The sequence below is a fragment of the Eleginops maclovinus genome, chromosome 22 (assembly GCF_036324505.1).
Source record: "Eleginops maclovinus isolate JMC-PN-2008 ecotype Puerto Natales chromosome 22, JC_Emac_rtc_rv5, whole genome shotgun sequence".
NCBI classification, from domain to species: Eukaryota; Metazoa; Chordata; class Actinopteri; order Perciformes; family Eleginopidae; genus Eleginops; species Eleginops maclovinus.
Genome location: NC_086370.1, coordinates 6,929,836 through 6,951,251, shown reverse-complemented (window position 1 = coordinate 6,951,251; position 21,416 = coordinate 6,929,836). Strand labels below are relative to the sequence as shown.

General features: G+C 40.8%; 1 protein-coding gene across 2 annotated transcripts in view; it reads right to left on the bottom strand.

Annotated features, from left to right (window-relative positions):
• Positions 1-21,416, bottom strand: part of thada (THADA armadillo repeat containing) — a 113,449-nt gene that overhangs the window by 41,270 nt on the left and 50,763 nt on the right. For both annotated transcript variants that reach the window (XM_063875566.1, XM_063875567.1), the window contains exons 28-29: positions 18,718-18,849; positions 10,839-11,007 (exon numbers count right to left, since the gene is read on the bottom strand). In XM_063875566.1, the coding sequence (XP_063731636.1) occupies positions 10,839-11,007; positions 18,718-18,849 (301 nt within the window). The remainder of the gene's footprint in view (positions 1-10,838; positions 11,008-18,717; positions 18,850-21,416) is intronic.

Below are 21,416 nucleotides of genomic sequence, written 5' to 3'. Positions count from 1 at the left end.
AAATAGAAATTCTTGGATCATGTATTTTACACGGCTTAAGTCCCTCTCTTTAAATCATATTATAGGATTTATCCATATAAAAAGTTGGACGTGATATATTGTTTTCAATAAATAATTAGGGTTAGGGTTAGCTAGTATCATAATAGTAATAGATGTTTTCATATCCTTAATATTAAGAGCTTTAACAATTCTAACAAAGTAGTAAGTTAGTAAGTTAGGTCGTAAGAAAATCCTTATTTAAGATTATCTAGTAAACTTTCTAAAAGATCAGGTCTTAAACTGGGGGCCCTAAGGAAATTGTAAAAGACTGTATAGACAAGTTGCAGGAGGTCAGTGACCTTTGGTGGCACAAAAGCAAATAATATTTTCATATGCCTATTACGATCAGATTTATACTAACCTATTACAATGAAGAAAGGTCCAAATGGAACTCAGTTTAGGTAGTGGAAGAATGAACACAAAGAGTCCAAACGTGTTGCCACATAGCTGGGTTGTTAGAGCTGGCCGCCCAAATACTGGGGATCAGTCCCCGTGTGGAGGACCCAGGTTAAAATCTGGCCTGCGACCATTTTCTACATATCATCCCATGCGTCTCCCATCTTTAACAATGTCTCTTTAATAAAGGCACTGGTGGCCCCTCCCAAAAGAAAGAAAACGTTCCAACCATAAACTTGTTTTAATGTTTCAATGACACACCTTCATGGCTCATATCCGACACCAGAATCAGACACTTGGGATTCCCTCTGGATTAGACACATCTCCTGTCACTAAAAGAAAGCAGGCTGGGTTTCAGGCCCACGCAGTTTTTCATTGGTTCAACTCCGAGGGTTTTCTCAGAAAGTCCAGGCAGACCACTGGCCAAAGGCATCCGTTGTAACAGCAGACCAACAGACACTTATTGGAAGAGAGCAAGGAAGAATGCATCTGGGAAAACAACAGCAACCTCGCTGCTGCCAAAGGAAAGGAGGGTGCGATACGCATAATTCCCATCCTCCTTCTGTCTCACTCATTTAGCCTCTGTTGTGAAAATACACAAAGGATTACATCCGTCGACTTGGCCCTCCTCAAACCACCAAAGGCCGCAGCTTTAATAGTTCTGGCCTGTACCGGGCATTGTGGGCCAGGGCTGTTGCTTGCGCGTGTCAGAAGCAGAGTCCAGTGTCGGGTTGGGTTAGTGCCGGCCTCTCCGATGGGCTTGTTAAGCTCAGTTCTGGTTGTGTAAACAGAGGCTTGGGGTCGCTGGAGTTGATTGAAGTAATTCCACCGCGCTTTTATAAGCCTTATCAAGACAAGGACCCAACTCAGGCCATCAACAGTGTTATGCTGCCTCCAGTTAAACCAATAAATCGTTCAAAATCAGATATCAGTCTGAGTTTTATTGTATATGATTGTTTCTTCAATACATTGTCACCAACTTAACTTTATTGGAAGACCTACATTAAGTGTTCTTTGCCAATTGTTGTCATAAGACTTTCCCGCATGTGAACACTGCAGGGTTTGTTTGTACTGTCAGAGCAAATCAGGACTTTAAAATGACATTTCATGGCCAAATCATTTTATTCCAAATGATTCTCTTTGATCAGCACATTTGTCCATAGAGAAGTGAGCACATGGGTTTCTTTCCACATCAAGCCTGTAAGCTCTGTATTTTGTATAAATGTGTTCAGCAGAATACAAACTGCCACACAAAGACTGCTCTTATTTTTTTCAAACTGGTTACCATGTTAGTGGTAAGTTTCCGGCTGCAGTAGTTCAACAACTAGTCATGCAATGATCACAACATAAGCACGTTTGTAGCTATTCTTTCTCATGTACAGTTGTGTTCAAAATAATAGCAGTCCAACATCACTAACCAGATCAACAACTGTTTTTAGTTGAAATTATATTTCTATATGGCAAATAATTTACTAGTAGGTGTAGTAGAGCCATACAAAACCAACAGACCCAACAGTCATGACAAGTACACTGCTGATTCTGTGTAATTGAATCATAGATTGAAAGGGGCGTGTTCAAAATAATAGCAGTGTGGGGTTCAATTAGTGAAGGCAGCACATGGTAAAGTGCATTTCTCTCTGAAAATCTGAGTAAAATGGGTCGTTCCAGACATTGTTCAGAAAAACAGCGTACTTTGATTAAAAAGTTGATTAAAGAGGGGAAAACATACAAAGAAGTGCAGAAAATGGCTGCTCAGCTAAAATGATCTCAAATGCATTAAAATGGCAACCAAAACCAGAAAAACATGGAAGAAAACAGAAAACTACCATTCGAAAGGATCAAAGAATAGCCCCAATGGCGAAGACTCAGCCAATGATCAGCTCCAGGGTGATTAAAGAAAGTCTAAAGTTACCTGTGAGTACTGTAACTGTTAGAATATGCCTATGTGAAGCCAATCTACCGGCAAGAAGCCCCCGCAAAGTCCTATTGTTGAAAAAATGACATGTACTGAAGAGGTTACAATTTGCCAAAGAACACATCGACTGGCCTAAAGAGAAATGGCGCAACATTTTGTGGACTAATGAAAGCAAGATTGTTCTTTTACCGTCCAGGGACGCAGACAGTTTGTCAGAAGACCCCCAAATGCTGAATTCAAGCCACAGTACACTGTGAAGACCGTGAAGCATGGTGGCGCAAGAATCATGATATGGGGATGTTTCTCATACTATGGTGTCGGGCCTATTTATCGCATACCAGGGATCATGGATCAGTTTGAATACATCAAAATACATGAAGAAGTCATGTTGCCTTATGCCAAAGAGGAAATGCCCTTGAAATGGGTGTTTCAACAAGACAAAGACCCCAAACACACCAGTAAGCGAGCAAAATCTTGGTTCCAGACCAACAAGATTAATGTTATGGAGTGTCCAGCCCAAACCCTGGACATTAATCTAATAGAAAACTTGTTTGGTGACCTCAAAAATGCTGTTTCTGAGGCAAACCAAGAAATTCAGAGGAATTGTGGAGTGTAGTCTACTCGTCCTGGGCTGGAATACCTGTTCACAGAGGCCAGAAGTTGGTTGACTCCATGCAACACAGATGTGAAGCAGTTCTCAGAAACAGTGGTTATACCGCTAAATATTAGTTCAGTGATTCCCAGGAAAGCTAAATCTTCAAGCATTTTTCAGTTCATACAGTAAATATTTGAGTTAGTAAAGCAGAATGCAGACACTGCTATTTTTTTTGAACAGCCTAATATTCCCTTTCCTTCACTTTCTGTAAAGTAAAAACAAATTTGATATTTTCTTCATGTTTTGATTTGGAATAGAATGTGCAGTGTTCCCAATTAATTTGTGGGTAAGAAAATAAAAGCTATTAAAAGGATTTTGAGCTTTACTCACTTTTTTAAACACACCGCTATTATTTTGAACACAACTGTATGTATCACTTTTTGTTTTGCACCATGACTTTTAAATATAATTTGGGCAGCTGACTGAGCCCATACAGGTTGACTGGTGAGCGATAACAATCACGGCTGAGTATCAAATTAAAACTTAATAGACCAATCATTTTTGGCCAGCATAACATACCATAAACTAGAATGGAACTTGGAGAGCACAGATCAAGGGCAGTAGTGAATTCATGGACTCCTTAGATGGTCCCATTTCCAAAGGTGGGAGTCTTTGGTGGGTTCATGACCTAACGCTGGAACACCATGTTCACTATACCACCATGTGTAGCAGGGGGTTTTATCGAACATATAATATGAGGGCCCTAACTACCGGCCAAAATGACGGCCCGCCCACTTTCTGGCAAAAATAATGCATTAGAATAAAGTGGAAAATAATAGTTTCTTCATGTCTTAAAGCTGCCGAGTCCTTATTGCACTTCAAACAACAAATAAATCCTGAGGTTGCTGTTTCTTTACTTCCTCTACAGAAAAAAGGAGAGTAAAAGAAAAAATCGAATCCAGAAATCAGTTTCAATGTTAGCCTGCTGCCTGCCACTCGTCCACCGGCAGACCCACCAGACATCCACCCCCTATTTACTCTCCAAGGGCCTTCAATCGACATTTCCCAATTCGCCATTTAGGTTTACGATTAATCCAACACCACTTGAATGCCGCACAAATGCCTTACCTCACAATGTCAAAGACAGGGAAACATGTTTGTGCATTGGCCTGTGATTTGGATCCAATCCAAAATATAATCCTCCTTGACTCATGCTACACCCTTCCACCAAATTACACTAAAAAAACAGACGTTTTTTTCCCGAAACAACAGAATCACCACGACCGAAAACATAACAACCTTGCCGGTGTTAAAAAAGTGACAATGTGTATTGTAACTTGAATTTGAGACATTTTCAAATGTATTGAAATCATAAAACGTGTTCTTCCTGTTTGGGTTTATTTTATTGTTTGCCTCGATTTGTATCCCTGAATTTTACAATAGCTCAAAACCTAACTAGGTTAAGAATGGAGGTCTAACTGTAAAGGTTTATACTGTTTGATTAAGCATAAAACTTATTTGAGATTCTTAGGAAGAATGGACTAGGGGCTGGAAGTAAGGTTGGATGGAAACATTTACTTGCGAGGTTATCAGACCTCTTCGCTGTGTGCGTGTGAGAAAGTCAGTAGGGTGGTACAGCCGGCTCAGTAGCTGTGATGGTTCCCAGCTCCACATTTGGCCCACTAACAGTTGTTCTTTGACAATAACAGAGGAAGTCATTTCTCCCTCGAGTGAAAACATCTGCAACATGTTACACGCAAATACACTATGAAGCATATTAGCATACATAAGGCCTCTCCCAAGGCCAAACACAATGTCCTCGGCATAAACAACAACCCGTGTCTGGTGTACTGGCACACGCAGTAGTTCTCACACTCCTCTTCCCTCTTTGAGTGAGTTTTTCTGTGATCTGAACATCTCAGCTACCTATCGTACAGAATATTTGACACACTAGCCCTGGACTACATGGCTACTATCTCGTCTATCTGTGTTTCTGTGTGTGTGATGCTTCCCTCCACACGTACACTTCAGGTCGCTATCTCCGCTTTACTATGTTTAGAACACTTCACCTGCATGCAGCTCTAAAGCCTGCCCCCCCAGCACATAGCTCCTTATATATCTGCCTACATAATCTCCATAATGACCGTAGCTACATACACACATGCTATCTTTAGCCTGGTTACAGATTGCCTCTGAGATATATACAATATTATGAGGACTACTGCCAACTCTGGATAACCCTTCAATCCGATGTGTATGGCCGCTGTTATACAACGTAATGTGAAAACCCTTGCTCTTAAGAAAAAAAAAAGAGGCAAAGTAGGATGAGTTTTTGCCAAGAGGTTTTTCCATTATACCACAGTTGGACTATTTCAAAGGAATTGCATTGCTAGGCAACGACTTCTGTCCATGAATACATTCTGTCAGCAGATGTCATTAAATTTGCACTTTGGTTAACCTAGCCATCTGAAAAACTGTGAAACTAGTGTTCTTCACCCTTTAAAAGAAATATACAAAGCCAACAACATGATTAAAAAATGCAGAACAGCTGCTTGTCCGGGTTGGATGGATTCGGGTTGGGCGATTTGGAAAAAATCTAATTTAGTGATATCTTTGATGAAATGACTTTCAAAAGGGCAAAGATACTGAAGGATCAATCATTGGTACTAAACAAACCATATAGTCTATTATGGAGTATGTGAAATAATCATAACTTCAATACAATAATACTTAAGAAAGTATTGGCATGATATCTACATATTCAGTAAACGGACATTGTGTGAGTTAGGATAGTCTGGTGTGCCTTTTGTGGAAGGAAAAAGGAAATTAAAGAGCCTGAGGCATCAGCTGTGCTACATCCCATACAGATATGTCTCTGAGCTGTCACTGTATACAATAACAGCAATATTACTTAAAATAAATAGGTGTGTGACACAGGTGAAGAAATCTTTATACTGTTGGCCAAACTATATCCTACATAGCAACAGTAACTAAGGGGGGCGCGACTTGGAAAGGGCCAATCGTGGGTGTGGTTGTTTGGATTCAGAACAATGAAGGAAATGCTTAGATCCTAAATGCCAAAAGTGTATTCGCAATGACCAATGAAAACAGGATATTTAAGTGTAATGTAAAGCTATTTAAGCTCATTTTAGGGATGCAACTCAATCAGAAGTGATCCAAAAAGAGCATCATGTCGTCAAATTCAAGTCAACTTGAACTCCATTGACAAAAAAAGGCCTGTTTGTTATCCTGGCTCCAAAATGATGGGAAAAGCTCACCATTGATATCAGGACAGTAGAAAGTTTAGACATCTTGGCATTAGACATGTCACATTTAGACATAGACATTATTTAATGTTACGAAAACAACTACGGGTGTATAGAGTGGTGCAGTAATGAGTCCTTAAACCCAGAAAAGACTCCGCATTGTATGACGTCCGGTTTCCTCGTCTTGAAGTCAACAGTTTTTTGAACAAGTTTGTGGTGAAATAATGTCTGCGGTTCAAACGAGGTGAAGAGATTTGCATGTTTTGTTCAACGACAGAAATACACCCGTAGATACTCCTCTCCTGAATGTCTGAAGTTTTTTTGTCATTAAAGCGGCAGTTGCTAACAAGGGGCTAAATGAGACTACAAAACGTCATCACGCTGACATGAGTTGGCCGTTAGCTTAGCGGTGGTGATGCTATATATATGTGGAGATTATACTGTAGAACAAAAATGTTGTATCATAAACGTGTGTTGGCCACAAAGCACATTCTCTGCGAAATCCCATTGCTTTGTGTGGAAGGAACCCTTGTGATGCTAACTTACGGGTCTGGACTGAAGAAAAAAAAACTCTACAATTTCCTGTATGAGAAAGTGACAGGAAACAGGTAGCTGATGATATTGTACACACATGACACAAAGAACACATGACTGGAAGACAAAGCATCAACCTTGTGATTCAACAGTCATTACAGATGACTAAATCACACGGAGCGGTGCACAATATGATCTATTCAATGGGTATGGTAGACAAAAGACTAAGACGGAGAGATGGGAAAGACACCAAGAAACGTATTTTAAGTAGAGACAGGAAGTATACAAATAGGAGGGAGTGGGGGGGGAGGGGGAGTGTGGATGGTGATGGAGCTGAAGAGAACAAACGTAAAACAGATCTGGAGACATTTGGGGAAGCTCCACACATGGCGGCCATGACAGGAAAGTTTACTAAAAATCCTCTCTCCTCCTGATGTCTCCTCTAAGCCTTTAAGAGACCCACCCCCCTTCTTCTTCTTCTCCCCCCCTCCCGCTATCCTTCTTTCATCCCACAGCGGACCTCCATGCAGTGCAGACCGCTATCTAACCATAAGTGATGAAGAAATCGGTGCAGTTTTCATTCTTGGTGTCGACCCCCCCGGCACCGGTTGGCACCCCCCCTGCTCCCACAATGACCCCATCAGTGGCGTTCAGTAATAAAAGGCTCGGGGGGAAACTCCCTCTCCCCCCTTTTTCCTCTGCTTGTGTTGATATTACCGGCAGAATGTTTGGTTGTGTTTGTCAGAGTGTGATGACAGAACTAAACACCGGTATTTACTCTGCGATAACCGCTTTGTCTGGACAGGCTCTGTGTGGAAACTGTGTGTGTGTGTGTGTGTGTGTGTGTGTGTGTGCATGCGTGTGTTGAGGTTTGATGCTCCATATCTATAATCTGTGTGTGGGTGTGCACATTCACATGTTATGATAAGCGCTTAGGTTATTGCGTTTTATATTTTGTCTCTGTTGAATACAAACCTCTCAAATCCAGTTGGAAAGATTGTCAGGCTTTAACTTGTATTTATGAACTATAAACTGATACATTAAATGATATTAAACCCTGAGAATGGTTGTAAACGCAAATACAGTACAAGGCTGCTTTCATTAGTTCGAGAAGATTTTCAAGATATGGGTTCATCAGCAACTTGTGTAATAAAATGTGTGATGTGTGTACCTCCATTCTTGATCGGCTGTAACGGGTAGCACAATTGTATCACTGTACAACGTGTCTATTTTATCAGCTAGGTGTGAGCGACACAAAAAATATTGGTTTTCAGATGATTTTAACAGCATGGCCTGAAACAATATTCAGAAAATGTATTGGAAACAAAAACATGTACATAGATTCAACAGTTTTTTTCTTCCTCTTTTGGTAAAAAAATAGTCCTAACTGTCCCCACGACCCTGTCGCACTGACTAACCTATACATCTGTCAATATGGTTGAAATCTTCTGGACCTCTGTCCAAAAATATCCCCAATACAGACCCTACCATCTCGTGCTTTTGATGTCATTTGGAGCCAGACTCTGCACAGTAGTGACTTGGAGCCTGGGGTCAAATTAATAATGTCCTGTCCAGCCCAATCGCTAGCCAGGCACGGCTACAGCTTGTTAGCGTGAGCCACCTAGCTGTTTAGCTAAAAAGACACAAAAAACTAACATTTATTTTATCTACAAAAATATTGCTGATCGAATCGACCCATATTGTATTGATAGTGATTGGTATTTCAGGGATCATATTCATGTCTACCGTGAACACACATGGCTCCAATAGTGCTGGCTAGTTTAAATGTTGCTAAGATAGCAAGTTACACGATGAGTGACTGCACACAATGACTAATAGTTATTTTACAATTACGGTTATGGACAGTTAAGCTTACCCTTACTCACCTCTTGATATTCCTACATTTTTCAATCATCCGGCACTGTGAATACTTCACAAGGAGGAGTCTAACCCAGCTGTCCCCTTTTTATAGTAGGAGATCATTATTAAAACCAAATTAGAAGAAAATGAATCACCTGAACATATACAGTGGGGCAAAAAAGTATTTAGTCAGCCACCAATTGTGCAAGTTCTCCCATTTAAAAAGATGAGAGAGGCCTGTAATTGTCATCATAGGTATACCTCAACTATGAGAGACAGAATGAGAAAAAAAATCCAGAAAATCACATTGTAGGATTTTTAATGAATTTATTTTCAAATTATTGTGGAAAATAAGTATTTGGTCAATAACAAAAGTTCATCTCAATACTTTGTTATATACCCTTTGTTGGCAATGACAGAGGTCAAACGTTTTCTGTAAGTCTTCACAAGGTTTTCACACACTGTTGCTGGTATTTTGGCCCATTGCTCCATGCAGATCTCCTCTAAAGCAGTGATGTTTTGGGGCTGTCGCTGGGCAACACGGACTTTCAACTCCCTCCAAAGATTTTCTATGGGGTTGAGATCTGGAGACTGGCTAGGCCACTCCAGGACCTTGAAATGCTTCTTACGAAGCCACTCCTTCATTGCCCTGGCGGTGTGTTTGGGATCATTGTCATGCTGAAAGACCCAGCCACGCTTCATCTTCAGTGCCCTTGCTGATGGAAGGAGGTTTTCACTCAAAATCTCACGATACATGGCCCCATTCATTCTTTCCTTTACACGGATCAGTCGTCCTGGTCCCTTTGCAGAAAAACAGCCCCAAAGCATGATGTTTCCACCCCCCTGCTTCACAGTAGGTATGGTGTTCTTTGGATGCAACTCTGCATTCTTTCTCTTCCAAACACGATGAGTTGAGTTTTTACCAAAAAGTTCTATTTTGGTTTCATCTGACCATATGACATTCTCCCAATCCTCTTCTGGATCATCCAAATGCCCTCTAGCAAACTTCAGACGGGCCTGGACATGTACTGGCTTAAGCAGGGGGACACGTGTGGAACTGCAGGATTTAAGTCCCTGGCGGCGTAGTGTGTTACTGATGGTAGCCTCTGTTACTTTGGTCCCAGCTCTCTGCAGGTCATTCACTAGGTCCCCCCGTGTGGTTCTGGGATTTTTGCTCACCGTTCTTGTGATCATTTTGACCCCACGGGGTGAGATCTTGCGTGGAGCCCCAGATTGAGGGAGATTAGCAGTGGTCTTGTATGTCTTCCATTTTCTAATAATTGCTCCCACAGTTGATTTCTTCACACCAAGCTGCTTACCTATTGCAGATTCAGTTTTCCCAGCCTGGTGCAGGTCTACAATTTTGTCTCTGGTCTCCTTTGACAGCTCTTTGGTGTTGGCCATAGTGGAGTTTGGAGTATGACTGTTTGAGGTTGTGGACAGGTGTCTTTTATACTGATAACGAGTTCAAAAAGGTGCCATTAATACAGGTAACGGGTGGAGGACAGAGGAGCCTCTTAAAGAAGAAGTTACAGGTCTGTGAGAGCCAGACATCTTGCTTGTTTGTAGGTGACCAAATACTTATTTTACCGAAGAATTTACCAATTAATTCATTAAAAATCCTACAATGTGATTTCCTGGATTGTTTCCCCCATTCTGTCTCTCATAGTTGAAGTGTACCTATGGTGAAAATTACAGGCATCTCTCATCTTTTTAAATGGGAGAACTTGCACAATTGGTGGCTGACTAAATACTTTTTTGCCCCACTGTATCTGCTTAAATAGAATAACCTAAAAAGTCAGAAACTATTTTTGGGGAAAAGGGTATTTGATGAAGGTGTCATTTTTGTTTAAAAGTACTTTTCTGTCATCTTAAGATTTGTGGTCTGAACTCATTGATACAAATAAACAAAAAGGAGTGTTAGAAGCACTTTCTATGTGATTCTCATTCCCAACTGAAATGTCTCTTCATCTAGTTTTAAACTTGTTTAAAATATTTGTATCTGCTGATTAAATTAAGCAATTGATCACTTAGTCTAAATGTCAAATTAAATTAAATGAAGAGATGCAGACATATTGAATTTAAGATGATAAAAAACAGTGTAATTTTGAGAAGCTTTGTGGTAATAAGTACTTGTAGGGAACTTGTGATTCCAAACCCCACTGAATATTATGGCATATGTTATGTATATGTGAGTGTATTGGTTTAGGTTGATGTGTGCGGGGGTGCAGACCTGCAGCAGCGTCCCGTGGATGTGGTTGTGTTGGATTTTGGGTCCGGGCTCGGCGGGAAGCTCCTGCAGCAGCGTGTGGACAGTGGAGGGGACCTGGGTCACCAGCACGAAGGGGACCAGGGCCCGGGCCGCCATCTCTCTGGTCCGACACACTGCTGAGCGGCCACATCTGCAACACGCACGCACACACACACACACACACACACACACACACACACACACACACACACACACACACACACACACACACACACACACACACACACACACACACACACACACACACACACACACACACACACACACACACACACACACACACACACACACACACACACACACACACACACACACACACACACACACACACACACACACACACACACACACACACACACACACACACACACACACACACACACACACACACACACACACACACACACACACACACACACACACACACACACACACACCATTAGTGTCATTGGAAGATATTGACATCATGTTACACGGATAGCTGCCATGTTATCCTCTAGGATTGTATTACGTAAGATTGTATTTTTGAGCTAAGGGAGGAATATATATTCTTTCCAGTTGGTGGTCCAGTTGATTTATTTCCCAGGTGTAACTTTTAAATGAAAAATGATTTAATGACGGCATGTATTATGATTATCTATTAAAATAGTTATGTTGCACTGCAGCCACATTATGTCATGGACAAAAGAGATTCATTTGGAAGTATTTATTTTGGACATTTGGTCACTATTTTTGCATACAATATGTAATACCCCCGTTTTCCCTCCATTTTTCGTGCTTCTATTGCAAAAGCAAAGGATAGGAACATTAAATTGCTCGCAGGCTAGCAGAGGACACACAAAATCAACCATATTGAAACTATCATGGAAGTAATCAATAGTGTGTTGTTTTTCCAACTTATTTTCCTCTCCCTCCTATTTTCTTTCTTTCTGTAACCACACATCGCACACAGACTCCCCCGGTGATGGTGAACGTGGCCAGTTACCCTGAGTGCAGGCTAAAATTAACCTTGTTTACAAGCTGATAGTCTTTCCTTATCCAATGTCATAACACTGCTGTAGCGGACATGAGGGAAGGACATGACCAAAAGGACCTGAATGAGATGAGAGGGAGGGGAGTGGGCAGATCTAAAGGGTCAGAGCTAGTTAGTGCTACTGAAGGAAAGAGGAAAATGTATGTATAAGTGCTAACAAGCAGCTAGCTGTAGTTCAAGCTAATTCCTCAGAAATATGGCTGTCTCTGTACCAGCTGTCTTCAGAGAAAAGTATCCAAGAAGAAACATTGTTTTAAATGTTGATTTATTCATTTTTTTCCTGATCATTTGAAACTTGAACTGACTGCCAATGTGAATTATGCTTTTAAAAGTCATTAAGGATATAATCAACCTAAAGAACATACAAGAAAAAAGAGAGCACGGCAATCATTTCAGTTTCTGTGGTTTAAATATCTATATGCAGTAAACTAGTGACATTTCTCCTAAATTAAAAAGATAATAGTTTAATATCCTGTCAATATATTCTCTAAATGACAACAGGTCAGAAACCACCAAAAGATACACTGGTTTTGGACCTAAAAAATGAAAAATAACTAGTAAATATATTAGAAGGCACCAATACTAATGTTTTCAATTTGATATTGGTTTTTGGGGGACTATTTCAGCCCTTGAGCAAACATTCAAACAGCACAGCTTTGTTTTATCTTCTTGTTATTCATTTTACTTAAACCAATAAATAGTAAAAGCAGATAAACTGATATTTTTTTAGCAGTGTTTGGAGCTCTATATTGATGAGATTAAGCTTGTTTTGAGAGGCTTTGAAGGTTTATTCGGATCCTTATTAAAAGATCCTTGTCTGAAAGCCTAAATTTAGTGCAACAAATGTGTTGTGTACATTGACCGTACAGTATGTACAGTATAGAGTATGCAGAGATGGAAACAAGATGGGGAAATGTGTAAGTAAACACATGGCAGGCTACATTCTTCATGAGGGAGAGAAACAAGTCAAAACTTACTGCAGATAATAATGACAAGCTTTTAATTATCCGTAAGCGTTGAAATGAATTTGTCAAAAAAAACAAACAACCACTGTTAAAGTAAAAGACGAGGGGAATAACAGAGGCTTTATTTCAATTCAGGCTCAACAAAGAAAGGACTGTTTGATGCAACAAGTCAACTGTCAACAAATGCTTTTCCACCTGCTGTGAGCAAGCCTACCACACACACACACACACTCACACACACACACACACCCCTGTATTAAAGACAGACAACAGTTTGCAATCCCGACACGCCTGTAAATTATATGCACCAGCGTTCTCTCAGAGACACAAGAACACACACACACATAAGAAATACACGCATGCGGGTTTATTGACCCAATTCTGTCCATTCTTCACTTTCCACCCCTCCCAGCCCCCATTTGGGACCCATATGTTAACTATCTCTGCTAATTTGTCCCATTGAAACACTTTTGCAAAAGGAAATGACAGTTTGGAAGAGTGTAATTTTAGAAACGGGGCCGTCCCCTGTGGGGTCACAGACTGTTGGACTGGCATTGGATGGGACTCATCTGGGGCTCATTTTGGAGAACTGAGAGAATCATTTGCACCACAGACACTGTAGCATGTTGGCGGAACAACACCAAACAGCATGTCTGTCACTGAAGAATGTTAGGAAAGGAAGTGGTGACATAATTACGATCATGTTGCTCTATTTGTTTGCATGGACACAATGTTGATGAAGAAAACCGTTCTTTACTTGTTTTGACATTTTAATCAGTTCATTTATTTCACAACCACTGGATAATTTCAAAGGGTTTTTGGTGCCCACAGTGGCAGTATAAACTAGACACCATCATCTGCCCAAATCCACAAGGGTCAGTGGTCAGTGCATGTTAACCGGACCCCATTTGTCCTAATACCCCCCATAGCTTTAACGCGTCTTTAAAAAGGCGTTGGCTAACAATTGGCTAAATGAGATTGCTACGCTAACTTCCGGATTGGCCTACAAAAATACGGTAATGCTCCAGCACTGTTTGATTATATTCATTATTGATTCATCTGTCTTTTAAAAACAAAGTCTTAATCATGACAGTCAAACGTCCACAAAGCAAGGGTGAGGTCATTGAAAAGCTTGGGTTGTTCAACCAAAGGTTTCTAGGCTGCAATGGTTTAAAAACTGAAGAAATTGCAAACACTCAATATTGGTTAGTAAACTGGCTTTACCAGGAAAACTAATACAAATGTTGAGCGAGTATTTGACTACTTGTGTCAGAATAAACTTATAGTAACGCATGAATTAAAACCCTTTTTCACCAGTATGAGTTATTCTTATATTTAACTACTTCAATTTATTTACATATCCTTGGGCAGTAAGAAAAGCCTTGAATACAAAGATTTATAAAATGCTTGCAAGTTGCTGGTTTAAGGTAATAACTTGTTCCAGCTATTTGAGTAGATACATACATGAATACAACTTTAGGACGACCATACCTTGGACCCGATTACAAAAAAAGTATCTTCTAATAAGTATCTTCTTTCAGAATGACAAAGAATGCAACACAAGTACAGTCTCAGTTAACATCTTGAAATTTTATCGTGGAATACAAAAGTTCAGCAACAAAAAGAGCATCCAGAGAGCGCCGGCATCCGCCAAGGCTGTTTCCAAAAGATACAAAAAAAAAAGTGTGTGTCGGCCCTGTGATCCAGTTTCCCATACAAACTCTTATAGGTTCTAACTTGGCCCATGTTTAAGCCTTTCATAGAATCTTTTTAAAACTCGGTGAGTCGTTTTTTGTAATCTTGTTGACAAACGGAACAAAATGATGGAAGAGTTTGTGAGGTAAAAAGAACTGAATCTCGGCTGGAAAGTAGACTTTTAAAGCCTTTCTTTGGTTTATGGGCATAACCTTGCCCTAGAAAAATATGAGTTACGAGTCAGTGAAGAAAAGAAAGGAAAGAAAGAGAGTGAGGCAGGTTAGGTGAGGGGAGAGGCCTGGAATGCATATCAGAAAACATAAATCTCTTATCTCAGCACTCTCAGATGCTTTAGATCAAGTGCAAAGAGTGAACGGGAAAAAATAGAAGCTGAGAGAGGGACTTTGAAAGGAATAAGAAATTCTCTAAAGACGTCAAGAGGTGGAATAGAGCAACCATCAATTATTAGAATTAATACTTCTGCTTGTCATCGGACTCCCCCTCTTTTTCGTCATCCTCAGCTCTCCGTTCTTATCCCGGCAGGTGTGACGCATGCAGAGGCCACGCAGAGAAGATATGTCAACAATCTTGCGGGGGTGTTTGGAGGATATAAAAGATGCCGTGTGATGGAAAGGTATAGGGGGAGGATTACGAGACGCGATGCTCAGTCCTGTCAACAGAAGAGGAGCCAAGCAACATGTGATCCTTGGAGGTGGCGGGTCAGATCATTTGAGGAGAGAGAGGTAGAAGAAGAGGACGGGGAGGGGGGGGGGACAGTCGCCGACCTCGTCAGACACGTCCCAACACGCCTCGGGAAGATGAGTTGACGGGGGGGATGGGGAAGAGAAACCCGGCTGGGGCCAAAGAAGTTAGTGCGGGGCTATATTTAACATGTTCAACATGTGGGCTTCATTTGGGTGGATATGTGCTCAGCATACCTTCTCTGACAGGAAGTCTGCCAGCTAGTCAGCACTCAAACTATCCACCGTTTGGTTCTCAAACAAGTTAAAGATTTCACTTCACAGTGGTTATTTCACATAAAGAGTCTGCTGAATCAGTCCATCAGTGACTTGCAAGAGCTGATTTCTAAGAATTTACAGGTTCTTGAGGAAACGGTGCAAATGGTCCATGTTTACAGCCCCTCTGTTATCCCACTTCACTTTCCATTTGCCCCCTTCTGTCCAGCATGCATTGAAGCAAACAGGATGAACATTTGGTGTCTCACAACTCGTCATTAAGGCATAAAACACATGAATGTATTAGAGTAGCGGTTCCCAAACTTTTTTTGCGGCGCACCCCCTTCTACGTCCCAACAACAGCGGCTGTCGTCTTCTTCTACGTTTCTATCAGAAACTAATAAATTATAGTTTTTTTTATTTAAAATAAAAGGGATTACAAAGGAAATGTTTATAGTTCCTGTTTTTTATTGTAGGCTATGGAAAAATCCCACTTAAAAAACAACACTGTGTAATATTTTTACACCAGACCACCATTACATGTTTCATCTTGCGCACCCCCTGGTGGCAGCTCACTTTGGGAGTCCCTGTATTAGAGCATTGGACTACTGGGATATTGGACTGTTTATACAGATGTAGTTGCTAATAATGAGTAATGGGGGACGAAAAAAACCAAGCCACAATAAATATCAAAGCTTATCTGATGCTTATGAGATTCAGGCAATCGGAGTTTGTTTTTTCAAGCGGATTTCTCAAAAGTTAGGGTCATATTTAGTTGTAAAATCTCGTCTGGGTCTCCTTGGACGTGGGAAGTGGTTTCCTTGGGATTGGGAAGTCATCTCTGATAAAACAGGCTGCACCTAATTAGTTTTTCTCTAGAATCGGTGTCTGTAGGGTTAGGGTTAGCGCAAGAACTGTGGATTTTGTCCTCTATAACTGACACTGAAAGAGTATAAGGATGGGATTTAATGGCCAGTAAGAACAGAACAGAATGATTTAATATAGCAAACCAGGATATTTTCCATGTTCATATGGACAGATTTGAGAAAAATGGATGGATGGATGGAAGTTCGTTACTCTTGTTATTCTCTGGGTTCTATGAATTTCTGTAAAACATCATGGAATTACATCAAGTAGTTGTTGAGTCTGGATCACGCAACCCTCTAGAGCAGTGCTGCTGGAGTAGATGAACCTCTTGAGAAACAATCATCATGTATAAACAGGGAACGAGCGGAATCTAATACGTTCAGTCAGCTGTGATGGAGCAGCAGACAACACGGATGAACAAATACCCACACAAGTGCTGTTATCTAAACCGTCAACAAAACATTCCTACCTCAAGGTCTTAACCTCACCCTCATCTCCTCCCAAACACACATTCAGAGACATAAACACACAACTCTGACTTACAGCACACTGCACCTTACTCAGCATTCAGCATCATAGCCTTACTTGAACCTAAAGAACTAAAGTATATCTTTGGAATTCAGATAATATTTCACTATGTGACAGCTTGTCTGAACACATTGTGCTATGTATTTGATATATTTTGGGGAAGGGTGTTTTCTCTGATAGCTTTTGAGAGGGCTAGGGTTCACCTGAGAGCCCGGGTTCACCGAGAGAGCGTAACATGTGCGGTAAATCACCGAAATTCCTGGCAGCTACGAAAATGCTGCATGTGTGGGTCATCCTCCACACTGCACCATAAAATATGTTTCTTTTTGTTGTTCTTTGGTTTTTCTTGTCCAGCACAGTGGAGGGCTACAACTGTATCTCATAGTAACCAAGGGTTGTACAATGACAATAAATTAACCTTGAAATTATCGCTTCAAGATAACGATTTCAGCTGTGGGAAAGTGTTTTTCACCTCACCATTTAGACTAGCATGTTTTTATTGATATACATCTTCAAATCGCTTATATAGGTTTTAAATAGCAGACCTACTCAGAAAAACATTCATATTTCAGTCACTTTTTTAAAAGGCTGTTGAGATGACGGACTTAGTTTAAGGTAAAATAAATAAATAAAAGGTTAAGTTTGTACAGAATATGAATACAACCAACGTCCTTGGGCTCTAAAACAAAAGAGTAATAACATAAGTGGAGGAAGCACAATCTGCAGGTGCAGTAGATGAACTTGTATGAATAATATTTGTAGCGCTCTCCATCTCAGGAACATAAAGAATGCAGGCCTGTTAGGTCCAATCCCCAGTGAAAAGTGAGGAAAGTTACGAGTAAACGGTTACAATCTAATCAACCGCTGAGACACGAGGCGGTACAAGCAACAACACAGAAACTTGCTGGACAGACCGAATAGTTAGAGAGGTGTTTTGTCTTGGTGTGCACATACATCAAATCTGAATTTCCTATATGGCCTCACGCACTGGATTTTGGGTGTGACGTAAATATCAGCAAAGAAATGATGTAAGACACATAAAAAATGCACCTGTGAAAACAACATAAACACACACACAAACAGCCAGAGTGTTTAGACTGCAGGTGTTTTGTCTTGCTGATTTTTTTATACTTACTGAGTAGTTGTGATTCAGAGAAACGTTTGAGAGGTTGTCCATGGCTGAGAGCGCAGGTGTGTGACCCTCTTGGATTTGATAAGAGTGTTCCGCATGCTAATGTTTCTTTTTAACCTCCGTGAGTGTTCCAGCTGATTGGAAATACTTTCTTGCTGATAGTGATTACACAATGGAGTTGAGCGGCTGCTGAGAGAGCACTTTATACTTATTCTGACACTGCTGCTCATTGAGAAGAGTCGCTGCAGCAGACTCTTGGAATAGTTACACTTTGAAATAAGGCATGCATGATACATTTCGGACTGCTCAAAAGATCACCAAGAGTGTTGAAGGTGGTAAGCACTTTTAAAGCTGTTTTTGATAAGCAGAATGCTGAGTAATGAGCCAAAAATGTCAAATTGTGGACTTTTTGTGGCATTTCAGAGGAAGAAAACTCATTTTTTATGTACTTTACAATAAATAATAACAGAACATTTGAAGAGTCAGAAATGTAGTTTTTTTAGTTAATTGTAAAATTACATGAATTTGGAATATTACATACTAATGCTATCCCTAAATTGTAAATAAACTACAGGTTATGAACCTTTATTAAACAAATAAATGTGGAATTACGTCTATCAAAGAAGAAAAATGTTCATATTTTGCTTTTGTGTGTAGCACGAACCTGATGATGAAGGGCATGAACGGAGCGAGTCCCAGAGGTGAAGAAGATCCATCCATAGGAGAGGGGTAGAGTCGACTGAGCACCAGCAGCAGCAGGAACAGACTGGGGTGAAGCTTCACCTGACCACTGACACTGAACACACACAAACACACACAGTCAAGTTTTATGAATGCAACATTAATATAACCTGGAAAGAGCGGGATGCAAAACCTGCCGTCACAGATAGAGGCGAGGTGAGACGTGAAAAAATACAAAACCATGCCTCTCCCTGCCCAGTACCACTGCTTTCTTGAGCCGTGAAGCTAACGCAGGTCTTGAACAATGAGTTTTAGCATCCGGTCCTGTTTTTATTAGAGGTAATATGGGAGAGATTTAGACATACATGTTTGATTCAGATTCTGAGAGGAGTCTGTTTAATACCAAGATCATCCACGTGCAAATATTTGAGATTGTTAAGTTTGAGTGTTCCATTCGTTTATGTTGTTTGCTAGCTTGTTAGTTCAAAGCTGGCAGAGGCTGACACAGCATTACAAGATTGTGTTGATCGACAGTGGAAGAAAGCTCATGTTTGCATCCATAAACTGCACATTGTCCAAACTTCCATTATGCTAATGCTAACTCTTGCTCATACTGACAAGTCCACTGTGCGTTGGAGGTTTCAACTTTCTATGCCACAGTTGGGCGACAAAAAGCCCTGTCAGCATTGGTTTATTAGACAGCCATTGGTTGTTTCAAATATGTGACTAATTGTATCCATCCCACAAGTAGAAGAATATTTCTAAACAATAAGTTTGGATTTTAAAGGCATTCTTCTCTAGTAGCTTAAGCCTGTCCGGAAATGTTGTTTGCTACACAGTATTTCGCTCAGAGAGATCTATTTGAGAAGAACTTTAGAGTAGCATTAAAAAAAAATCAAGGTAATTATAAGTACCTTGGATTAGTAAGGTTCATTACTTAAGTACATTTGCTCAATACCACTAGTGCGATAATTGCACAATTGTACAGTATTTGATATTTGGCTTAAACAAAAAAGAGCTGTTATACATGTAAACAACCGGGAAGAGAGATGTTTTTGGATGAAATCTCTGATTGAAAGAGTGTATTTTCCATAGGGGTCACATATTTTCAACATTTCAATCCCCCATTTAACAGGAATAAATTCCCCTAAAACCACCCACATTATAATAAAGTTATCTCCTCATCAGTCCCTGAGCTGAGCTTTTTTTACTTCCCTCTTTTTTCTCCATCCAAATCTCATCCCTGCCAATTGAGTCAGAATGGAAACTATCCATCTCTGCCAGCGGTTTCACAGTTTCACTCTGAAACACTCGCAGTGGAGCGAGGAGGGAGGGAGATTGAAAAACAGACAAGAAGTCCAATTACACCACAAAGAAAGGAAAATTACTGTTTGAATATCAAGTATCTAAAATGGAGAAGGGCTTTCAGAACAGTCGTTTTCCTTTTTGTTCTGGTTTAACAGTCCAGCTGTTTGTGGGATGAATAAAGTGGGAATCAACTCCCCAAATGTTCAGTGAGTTTTATTATTCTGGAGTAAGATTGTTTACTTTATCTTTGTTAACTTAAAACAAAAAAATCTAATTAGAACTATTACTTTAAGATTGTGGAAGGTAAGTTCATCATTTTATAATTGAAAACGGTACATAAGAAGCAGATGGTAAATGGCTCTTAGACCACGGCTTTGGAGCCTCAAGTTTTGTACATTGACTGTTTTCCTTTTTTTTTTTTTTAAATGACATGGGTGCAAGTACAACCAAACCGGACATTTTTGAGGTACCAGAATGTTTAAATTATGTTTTCATAAACTGGAACTGTCGTGGGTTAAAAATTCAGGAGGAAAACACAGACAACAACCCAACAATAAAGTGCTGAGGAAGTGTCTGCATCTCTCCCAGATGAACTGAACACATTTTATGCACGCTTTGAGAGGCCCCCGGCTGTGGAGGGTCAGAAGGCCCAGGATCCCTGCTCACTGGTTTTAACCAGTGCAGCTGTGTGTAGATCTCTGAAAAGGATCAACACACCCAGGGCTCCTGGACCTGATGGCATCCCTGGCCGTGCTCTCAAAGTGTGTGCAGTTCAGCTGGCAGATGTGTTCACAGACATTTTCAATAGGTCACTGCTCCAGTCTGTAGTCCCCATATGTTTTAAAGAGTCCATCATTGTCCCTGTCCCCAAAAAGACAAAACCCATCTGCCTCAATGACTACCGCCCAGTTGCACTCACCTCCATCATCATGAAGTGCTTTGAGCAGTTAGTCAAACCTTTTATCACCTCCTCCCTCCCTGACTCACTGGACCCCCTGCAGTTTGCCTACAGAGCAAACAGGTCCACGGATGATGCCATCTCCCTCACCCTCCACACTGCCCTCTCCCACCTGGACCAGAGGAACACTTATGTGAGAATGCTGTTCATTGACTACAGTTCAGCATTCAACACCATTGTGCCCTCCAAGCTCATCATTAAGCTCAGGGATCTTGGGCTCAACAGCGCCGTCTGTGACTGGATCATGAGCTTCCTAACGGGCAGATCCCAGGCAGTGGGGATGGGGAACATCACATCCTCCACCTTGACCCTCAACACCGGAGCCCCTCAGGGTTGTGTGCTCAGCCCTCTCCTCTACTCCCTGTTATGCACGACTGCGTGGCCACACACAGCTCCAACACCATCATCAAGTTTGC